This window comes from Rattus norvegicus, chromosome 4 (genome assembly GCF_021556685.1).
Source record: "Rattus norvegicus strain SHRSP/BbbUtx chromosome 4, alternate assembly SHRSP_T2T, whole genome shotgun sequence".
In the NCBI taxonomy this organism is placed as follows: Eukaryota; Metazoa; Chordata; class Mammalia; order Rodentia; family Muridae; genus Rattus; species Rattus norvegicus.
In genome coordinates, this window is record NC_141537.1 from 71,529,874 (window position 1) to 71,541,079 (window position 11,206).

The 11,206-nt window shown below is 37.3% G+C and overlaps 1 protein-coding gene across 1 annotated transcript; it reads left to right on the forward strand.

Annotated features, from left to right (window-relative positions):
* The first annotated feature begins 1,045 nt into the window (after nucleotides 1-1,045).
* Pip (prolactin induced protein) lies at nucleotides 1,046-5,358 on the forward strand. Its single transcript, NM_022708.3, has 4 exons — nucleotides 1,046-1,165; nucleotides 3,046-3,157; nucleotides 4,725-4,839; nucleotides 5,131-5,358. Exons 1-4 carry the CDS (start codon nucleotides 1,077-1,079, stop codon nucleotides 5,253-5,255), a joined length of 441 nt encoding a protein of 146 aa, NP_073199.2. The 5' UTR covers nucleotides 1,046-1,076; the 3' UTR covers nucleotides 5,256-5,358.
* The last annotated feature ends 5,848 nt before the right edge of the window (nucleotides 5,359-11,206 follow it).

The following is an 11,206-nucleotide window of genomic DNA, read 5'->3' on the forward strand; positions in this document are numbered from 1 at the left end:
AATGTCAGGGGGTGGTAATGGGAGATGGATGGGGGAACACCCTTATGGGAGAGAGGGGAGGGAGCCTATGGACAGGACACCTGGAAAGGGAGTAACATTTGGAATGTAAATAGAGAAATATATACAATATAAAAAAAGGAAAAATCTTAAAATAAAACATTCATGTTAAAGCTTTAAATATAGTAGGGATATATAAGAAAAAATGAGTTTCCCTATTTTTTTTATGGGAGAGAAATGTATGTTCCCGGAATGCCTCTATTATATAATTTGAATTGTGGTCCAGTGGACAGAAATATAATTATTTTCTTATATGCCTTACACAACAAATCAAATGTGGAAAATGACTGAATTTTTAATGCTGAATGATCTGTTTGGGGGCATTTAACTATGTGAATGAATTCTGGACAAAGAGAGCAACATTTCACTATAGAGACTTTGAGTATCTGGATAACTTACTATTACTCCTGAAGTAAGAAAGGCTTAACAGTCATAAACATCACCCTGTTATAAGGTACTATAGTCAGTCATACTGCTCCATCATCCAGAGAGCCCAGTCCTTTCTTAGTTCTTAGAAATGTGATTGGAAATGGCTTTTGGGTAATAATGGCTGATAATATCAGCTCTCTAATATAGTTTTTAGTGGCATCTCTCTTTGAATTAATAGCAATATCATCAATGAGTGTGTTGTACATCTGTAGCTTGGGACCTGTCATTCAGAATACCTACTGTCTGCCAAGACCAAGCAAGAAATAATTTAAGGTAAGGAACAGGAACAGAGGTAAATGACAAAGAAGAAAAACATGTCTGTTAGCCAGGAAAGGACCTTTAAAGAAGGTCTTTGACACTAAGAAAATAAGGAAGAACAATCACACATATTCTAACAATTTAATTGAATGACATTTTTTTCATAGAAATAACAAACTTCTCCCTAGTAAGGAAAGATCATGAGTAAGGAAAGTGATTAGGTGATTCATTTCATGAACATACGTGCCAGCTTTTCTGCTTCTGTGATCTGTATATAAAACCTGTGCTGAGCACCAAGGATCCTACTGCTCTGGTGTCCTGATTTCTTCACCATGCAAGGTCTCTCATTCACATCCACTGCTGCCACGTTCTTCTTGGTCCTCTGTCTGCAACTGGGGATCAATGAAGGCCAGGATAATGAGTGAGTAAAGCCCTTCTCTCTTTTTTCCTGCTGGAAAAGCATAGAGAGGATCCCTTCTTGCCTGGGAACCGATATACAGCTTGAGGTTGATTTTTAGGTAGCAAAGGACTCTGTCCTTGATATTTCTCATGGGTCATATGTCAAGTTCTATTCCCTTAGTATCCTCTATCTACTGCTTTCACATTTCCACTGGATGGATATGCTTGCCTATACAGTTAAGCCTCCAATGTATATGATAAGGTATAAACAAACAATGACTCTCACTCTCTCTCTCATCCATAGTTCATATGTTTCTCAGTGTACTTTATAAAGGTAAAGCAGTCTCTTAGTTCTAGCAACAGCTTCAAATGTCATTTGAAGGAGTCTCAGACAATGAGAGCCTTTATCACTGATGCATAGTCTGGGGTTGAATTAATAAAAAAAGTCATCGTAAATGTCATTTTCACAATAAAACCTAAAGGTAAAGATGAGGACCTATAGAAACAGTCACCCTAGGACCCAGAGGCCACCATACTGAGAGTACATGTTTTAATAAAGCTGAAAATGTGAAGAAGTTAATCAAAGTAATAAATGTAGCCACGGGGCAAATGAAACCAGTTGAAGCAAACTAGAGATCTCTATACTCACAGCAGGATTATGATGCTGTCTTTTGGTCTGGGAAGCTTGGTCAAATGTCATTTCCTAGCAGAAATCACAAGGTTTTAAAGAGATGATATAGGCATGCTGAGAATCCCTGCATGTTCTAATGTAGATGGTGTTCTTTCTGGACCAGAGGATGTTCATGTTGAAATAAGCCTTATAATTAAGTGCTTTGGCCATCCCAGTTGGCCCACAACTCTTCTGTACTTATTATTAAATATCTCCCCAGTATGGAATCCATAGCCTCAGGAAAGCACTGGCATGGTTAATTGCTATATCTACCATCCTAAAGGCTTCCACAAAACCAGAATTTTCATTGATCTTCATATATCTTTCATAGGAACTGAATCATAGAAAAGATTGTGCTACTCTTGAAATCTAACATGTTCAGCCCTAGGAAAATGTATGAATGATGCTCTCTAAAAATCTTTTTCTACCACACATAGCACCAAAGGATACTAGCCAGGTTCTTTAGGAAGAAGATTGATCCCCTTGGCCCAAAAAAGGCATTGTAAAGAGGAAGACTTGTTCTTTGCTTTATATTTTGCTTTATCAATTGGGGGCCCTTTCCCCCAATTGTGGTGCGTTCACAATTCCAACTGCTCTGTTTTACTAAATAGGTCAACAATGCCTAGGTCCTATCTAGCAACCATAAGGATAAGATATTCAAGGAAGATCTATATAATCCTCCAGCACAGGGTTGTTTACATGATTCTGTGGGTATGAAGTTTGCCCTAAGGATGACTTGACTCTATTGCTCCAGCGAGGGACAAGGAGCGAGCACACTGTAGTGCAGTGATTCTTGAACAGTTCATGTTTTGGTGACTCGTAATCATAAAATAATCTCACTGCTACTTTCTTTTTCTACTGTTATGAATAATAATGTAAATATATGCAGGTATTTTTTGTGTGATTTTAGGTGAACCTTGTTCACACAGTATGAGCACAACTGTTAGAGAGTGTTAAGAAATAGCATGAGATAGTAGATAATCTCCTTTTATAACATTTGTCATTTGTTACTGGGAAAAGGTATGCTCCATTTTAAACAATATGTCTGTTGCTGAGTTAAACAAAAGAAAATATTCAAACAAACACACAAAAATTTCAGGGAATTCTGCTGCTTAGGAATTGATTCAAGCTATAGCACTTTCCTTTACTTTATCCCCTTGCTCCATGATAGAATAGTGCTTTCTCCCATAATAAGGTCTCTGACCTCTCTGTGCCCTATTTTTTCTCCCCAGAACTATTCCACAGCCACTTTTATTTCAACTAAATGTTCCAAGTACACCTGACGAAAATCAGGAGGTTGATATGTCACTTACTCTTCAAACACAATATAAAGAATGTCTGGTGGTAAGTAGACAGATGGATAGTAAATTCAAGGCAAAATCTGACATGAGTTAGGAATATAATGAATTAATCTCTTCTGCTAATACTGCATGGTACACTTAACATCTCCATATGTATTCTGTTGTGTGAATCTCTCAACAGTGGAGAACTTGGAGCAGATGATGATTCCCATTTCACAAAGAAGAAACTCTGGTCCACAAGAGTCTAGGAAGAGAAAGATTGGGAAAGAGAATGAAAATTATCTAAGATAGAAATAGGTGGAAGAAGACAATGAGCTCATGGAAAATTTATACTGCTTATTCCAGGGTCCCCCGAGCATCAGTGGATTCTGATAGGACTTGGGAACAGGGTTCTCGTATGAACATCCTGCAACCATAGTTTAGAGCAGGGGTAAGAAGAGAATATGAGTGATCTGGTTCTTCTCCATTAAGACACTATTATCCTCTTGCCCTTCTGAATAATAATTATTCATATAAAGTTGCTAGATATGGGAGCAAACATCAGAAATATACATGTGGGATGTATCCTTGGCCCTAATCATACCACTGCCCTAATACTGACCATATATTCAAGGTAAAGATGAGTGCAGGTAAGATTTCAAGGTGAATGAATCTGAAACTTGTTATGAAATGCTTTCATGCAGTTTGCAGTAAAAAATCATATATACTTCTAATTTACTGCATTGCATTATTGAGTGTCAGTATAGATGAAGGGTTGAATTTCATTTAAGTGCATTATTTTCTCATTTGTTTTTGTAATCACTGAATTCTATTCACAAGTCCATCTGGGTAGACATAACCCTAGAACAAAACTCTTAAATTAGATGCTAGAAACAGGAGAGAGAGAGAGAAAGAGAGAGAGAGAGAGAGTATGTGTGTGTGTATGTGTGTGTGTTAGCAAGCGCATGCATATCTGTATGTATGTATTACATATATAATATTATATATAATATATAATATATAATATAATATATTAACACAGATATTATTATGTCATGCTTAAGTTAACAGGCACTCTCAGGTTTCAAAAGCAAAGAAATTGTTCTCCAAAAATTTACTTATCGAATAATTTCCAGACCTGGGCAGAGCGAGTAACTTTTATTCTTGCAGTTGAAATTGGTGAGAGTGAGAGAGTAATTCAATTGTGACGGAGTTAGAATTTGCCGAGGCAGGGACCTGGCCATCATTCTCACAAAGCCTCATTCTGGAATCAATACTTAAACAATGGGACTGCTGTTCAGTGGGGGTCACATAGTAAAAGTTCACATGAGTCATTTCCAAGAACTTTAGCTGGTACCAAGGGCAAGCCTTCCCTCAGGAGACAGGCACAGTAGAATGAATCTTCTTGCCTAGTATATTCACTTGCACTCTCTGAATCTTGCACTCAGACTTCTGGGATAAGTATGATGGTGTGAAGAGAGAAAACTTTGGAAAATTAGCCTGTAGAATGATAATACAACAATGAATGTAAGGTGTCTGTCCTCCTAGTCCGTGTCTCAGCTATTTCCTCTTTTGTATTGCCTTCTATTTACCCTTTTTTGTACTAACAGTGAACTTTCTCTCCCGACCAGGTCAAAGCTTACCTTATAAGTAATACACCGGTTGATGGTGGCTTCAACTATATACAAACGCGCTGCATCTGCAATGATCATCCTACCACCCTTTACTGGACTTTTGTAGTCACTCGTAAGTAGAAAGAACTACTTGCCAAAGAGGAAAAATTAAAATGTAAACATAGCTGCAGAACTTCCAGTTGGAAGCATGGAAGGGCAACATGATAGGTGGGAAGGATGCCCATGAGGAGCATTCCTGGGATCTAAAGCTCTAGATAGTATAGCGTGAGAAAGGTTAGATAAAAGGGGGTGACTTCAAATGATTTGGGGAAACTCTATCCCAGGAAGAATTTAACTAGTCATATCAGGAAAACCAGAGAACCCTAGAGTGTCTGAGAGATGACTTTTGTTTTATTTCTTCCAGAAACTTTAACATTTAGAATAATGGTTGACATTGTTAAGGATAAAGGTATCTGCCCTAATGACGTCGCAGTGGTGCCCATCTCAGGAAACCGGTACTTCACAGACCGTACTGTGTACGTGAATTAACAAAGGCTTCTTATGCATCTTTCAAAACCATTATCATTTTCTCTAAGTAAAATTGACTGGAATACCCATTGTAATCTGTTAAATAAACTTCTTATAAGCGTCACCATGTGTTACGGTGTTGTATAAAATCTAGTATCAAAATCATGGAAGAACCCCAAATTTCTTCCATTAGTCTTTCAAAGTACCATTACTGAGACTTTATGAGTGTTTTCTATCCAGTTACATAAAAAGGAAAGAAGGGTGGAGAGATACTATAGTGTGTGCACTACTTACCATGCAGGATTGAGGACTTAGATTTGAATCCCCAGAACCCACATAAAGCCAGAAACTGTAGCACACGTTAATAATTTCAGTACTTCTACAGTTAGACAGGAGGCAGGTGTAGAAGCTCTTGGACAAGCTCGTTTTGTGTGTGCTGATGCTCTCTTTAAGTGAGTAGAAGGAAAGGGATGACACTTGAGTGTGCCATGGCACAGGGACATTCACACTCACTCATGCACACAAATCTTACAAATACACACCAAAAACTTTTAAAGAAAAGAAGAAAAAAATTCAGAAGAGAAGAGCCACTCTCAAAGAGTGGAGAGGTCACTGCTGAGATAGTCCAAATACTCAGGGAAACAAGGATGCAAGCCGCGCTGCCCAGTGCTTGACTTTTCTCTATCCTATTGCTCTCCAGGAGCTCCACCTTCATTTCCCAGAAGATGGGAGTGATTTGTAACCAGGAAGGAACAGTCTGTAGTCCTCACCATGAACTAGTGTATTGCATTACATTCTGTTGCTTCTTCTCAATCAGTTCCAAATGGGGCATAGCAAATGTGGCTGACTATAAATGAAGGCTATGAGTCCTGAGTTGTTTTCTCAGATGGGACCAGCTACTGCTTTTTGATAGAAGTGAGGCACAAGCAAAGATCCAAAAGAGCTGAAAATCATCTGGCAAATGGAAAAGTAGATTTCAAGAACTCAAAGCGGGAAATGTAGACTATACTTCTCAGGTAATCATTGTAGTACTGGGTATGGATAACTGAAAGGACTTTAGAGATGCTATAAGAAGAATTAGAATCACAACAGAGTATATCTCGGTAAGAAAATGGAATCAAACCCTTCAAGTCAGTGGTCTTACACGAGGATCAGAATTCAGGAGAGGGAAAGAAGGTTGTTCAAAAAGATTATTTCACATGTTTTTGGAACACTAACATTAATTGCATGTGTAAAATGTGGTAGCTAAAATTCGTACTTCCTTCTGAATGTCTCTTGTAGTGGTTTACATCTTTGTTAAGGAATGAAGCCCTGTTTCTTTCGAAAATGCTCTTGAAGATACTTTTTCCTCTTATCTGGCTTTTTAATACTTGCATCAGACATTTACCCATGTATGCTTCTCCCTTTATCTTGGGGGATGTTCAGTTTGGGGCAGGTTCCTTTCTGAAGGAATTTATTATTTCCAAGACCAAAGTTGTTTGCTAGTTTTGTTTTTGTGTCTATAATTATTTCCCTGGGTTATTGGTTTAATTCTGTATCTGCTTTAGAAACTTCAGAAAGCTAAATATAATAGGTAATTTGAATTGTGTTCGGTCTTCTGTTTATGCATTTGTAACCTTTTCTTAAAGTCTGTGGTAAACTAGCTGAGAAAGTAAACATCTTTTAATATTGACATTAAGAAAAATGAATAGTCTTTAATTATAGTAAGCACAATCACATATATTTGCTTTAAATATATATACATATATATATGTATACACACACACCTGTGCATGCCCACATGCACGCACGCGCACACACACACACACACACACACACACACACACACACACAGGCTTACTTGGCCTTTCTGACTTGGTCCTAATTTCTTTCTATTCCAATTTTGGAACAATGTTTACTTAAGGACAAAAAACATATTGATACATTTTTTCCTTCAATAGCTAAACTTTATCTTACCAATAAATTATTGTTCAAGTTCTACAGAATGGATAAAATTTTATTATGTCAGCATAGTAAAGTGATTACTAAAGATTTGTTATTAAATTTTCAAGATTTTAGGTTCTAGTATTTGGTAATGTACACAACAAAATATTAAAATGAAAAGTTAGAAACACTCCACTACAGTAGCTGAGGAGAAACATCTGCAAGATGTCTTAATTCTATTCTATGAAGGAAAAAGTAAGAATATTGGGCCTCTTTTAAAAAACACATCTCATCTCTAAATCAAAAAGAAAATCACTACTAAATTTCATAAACAGAAAGATAAACTGTAGGTATTCATGAATAACAACAGTACATACTCTTATATCTGTTTAGATTCAATGTACACTCACAGTAATCACCACTGTGATATGGGCACCTCTAAGTAGGAAAGGCAGTATACATCTTAATTTCAACATAAAGGCAGTCTTCGAGGAACAAAGGCTAGTTCTATGACTCAAAGAGTACAAATATATCGAAGGAAGATGGAACATCAACATAAAATAATGCTGGCTGACAGAGAGAACCTCAAAACAGGACCAAGGGAGGAAATTTTGTTCTAGAGTCATTAATTTCTATGACTTAATATCCTAAAAGAAATTTCAAAGTGTAAAATACTTTCATATTTTTCTCTGGGTCCATCTGTCTGTCTTCCTCTCTTCCTCTCTCTCCACCCACACCCACCCCAATACACACAGCTGTCATACAAAGAGATGTTATACACACAGCTGTAAGCAACACTCATAAAACACAACAGTACAAGATTTCACTCAGAGGAAGAGCCCAAGATTGCTGAGGAGTAATTGGTCAATGGCATTTTCAACACCAAAAAAATTGTCCACTACTCAGAGGTAGACAGGGCACCTTCATTATGCAATATAATAATAGAATAGAATAGAATAGAATAGAATAGAATAGAATAGAATAGAATAGAATAGAATAGAATAGAATAGAATAGAATAGAATAGAATAGAAACACCCAATTCAATGACTGTCTTAGATACTAGTTACAATGCTTTGTGTTCCAAGTTAATTGCTCCAACTCCCTATCCCATAACATGAAAGAAATACTAACTTTCTTACTACCATTTTGCTAAGTAAGTAAAAATAAAGGGCCTTAGTAAGTTCAGTGAGAAAGGGTGCCCATAGGCAACTGTGTTAGAACAGTTAGTCACTAGTTGGCAGTGCTCTTTGGAATAGTAATGGAACTTTTAGCAGGGATAGCCTTGCTGGTGGAAGCATGCACACCTGAGGATGAGCTTTGAAAGTTCCCTCTTCCCACTTTCTCTTTTTTTCTATTGGATATTTTTTAATTTACATTTCAAATATTATTCCCTTACCCAGTTTCTCGGAAATAAGCCCCCAATCCCATCTGCCTCCCCTTCTTCTATAAGGGTGTCCCCCTCCCCATGCACTTCCCATTCCAACCCCTCCCCCAACATTCCCCTACACTGGGGGTCCAACCTTGGCAGGGCCAAGGACTTCTCTTTCCATTGGTACCCAAAAGGCTATCCTCTGCTACATATGTAGCTGGAGCCATGGGTCAGTCCATGTATAGTCTTTGGGTAGTGGTTTAGTCCCTGGAAGCTCTGATTGGTTGGCATTGTTGTTCTTATGGGGCTGCAAGGCCCTTCAGCTCTTTCAATCTTTTCTTTAATTCCTGAAAAGGGGGTCCCATTCTCAGTTCAGTGGTTTGCTGCTAGCATTCGCCTCTGTATTTGACATGCTCTGGCTGTGTCTCTTAGGAGACATCTATATCTGCTTCCTGTCAGCATGCACTTCTTAGCTTCGTCAATCTTATCTAGGTTTGGTGGCTGTGTGTGTGTGTGGGGGGGGCATATGGCCCACATGTGGACAGGCTCTGAATGACCATTCCTACAGTCTCTGCTCCAAACTTTGCCTCCATATCCCCTCTATGAATATTTTTGCTCCCCTTCTCTTTCCATTTTCAAGTTCATTCTTTCTGCTTCCACTTTAGGTTGAAGATGTAATCTCTCAGCTTCTAGCTCTTGTCACCATGTTGCCACTTGCTTCTCTATTCCTCCCCACCATGGTGTCTCTTCTTCTGCAATTGTACACCCAAGCAAATCTTTCCCAAAGTGCTTTGCGTTGTGCTCTTTTAGCACAGAAACAAAAAGGAACCAACACATTTCTAACTTTCTTGTATGAATTATACAATTATAAAGTCCAGCTACATCAGAGCTTCTGATGTGTGATAATGTGAAACTTGCTGTGTTGTCCACTACTAGTTTTCTCATACAGCTAAGGTACTTGCAGATCTCTTTTAGTGACCTGTGAAGACTTCTGTGATCTTTCCCTTTTTCCCTCAGATCCCAGATTCTCAACACACATGTCCAACTTTGTAAATTAATCAAGCCATAAAAGGATAAGACATTGTAATAAGCAAACTTTTCTTATTACAATAGATAAGTAAATTTCCTAAATTATGAATAGTACCACTAGAGATATAAAGGAAGAAAATAGATATGACATTCTCTCTGTCTCTGTAAGGACTCCATGACCCACTTCAAATATCTAAGTTCTGTAGAATACACCAATGGAAAGTCTAGAGAAGAGTGTCAATAGCTCCTTTTGTCTACAGATTAAAAGAAACAACACTGCTGACTTACTTAATAGACTCATGCCAAAGTTGCTGAAGTTACATAAATAAATAAAAGGAGAGATAGGGCACATAGGCCAAAGACACATGTTATTTTCATCTGGACAATGAACTTTTTATGTTAGATAACTAACCTTTATGCCATTGATTCAATTGTCCTCCTTCCCTCTAATGTAAGGTAACTAAAAAGAAACTACTGATTTCTTACATTCTGCAAATTCCTTGAGGTTGCCTGGATTAGGACATTTAAAACTATTCTTAGAACTGAGTACAGCTTCACCCACAAAACTGTCACCTTCTTAAACAATAGAAAACCCACAATCTAAAATGTTTTACTCCACCAAAAGTGTACTAAACTATGATCAGAAATGACTCTCAGAGAAAGAGTTCACATTACAACTTCATGGATTCATGCAAACCATACCAAGTTTAATATGGTTTCCTGTGCATTCCAAATTCAATCTTTTTCATAGAAAAGTAAAGCATGTTGAATGTATTGATATAAACTTGGTTACATATCTGAATTCTAAAAAATTTAAATTATCCTTCCTGCACGCATTCTCTGGCCTTAATACTCATGTATTAGTACATATATTTATTCATACACATCTGTTATGATGACTGGAACCCCCATCATCAATCTTCCACATCTTCACGAGATTGACTTTTATGTTGCTGACAACTTTACTACTATCTGAGGTCCTGCAGATGAAAATTAATGAAATATTAAGTTAAGAATCTTTCTCTTATAACACACCCAGAACACATCTACTTATAAAGGACCATACATTCATGTTTACTTTAAGCAGGTCTGCTCTATGCACAGCAAATCACAGTTTTAGCCTTTATGTCATTTCATGAACTCATGAAGGTGCAATGTGAAAATGAACCCCCCAAATGCTCTCATCAGCACTCCTAGAGGAAAGAACACAGCACAAGAGATCAAAACTCTACATTATTTTATAGGCCATGTGGTATAACACAATCACTACAACAGCATAAATGGTGCCTTTCCATGTCAACCACATGAGATAAAACCTATGTCTATCATAGAAGTAATGTTCAGTAGAAGAGAGGGGGAAAAAAGCTGTATGTCTTGGTAAGGCTAGACGGCTGGCTCCAAAATCTGATCTGATTTGGTTTCTATTCTTTGATATTTCTTTTTAATTGTTTTTCATTTTATTGAAATTGTTTTTTCTCACATAATATATACAAATTTTGGTTTACCTTCCCTCTACCCATCCCAAATCCTCCCTACTTCCCTTCCCATGCATATCCACTCCCTCTCTGTGTCTAGTTAGAAAACAGAATTCCAAGAAATAATAATAAAATACAATAAAATAATCAAATCAAATGAAACAGAAGCTAACAC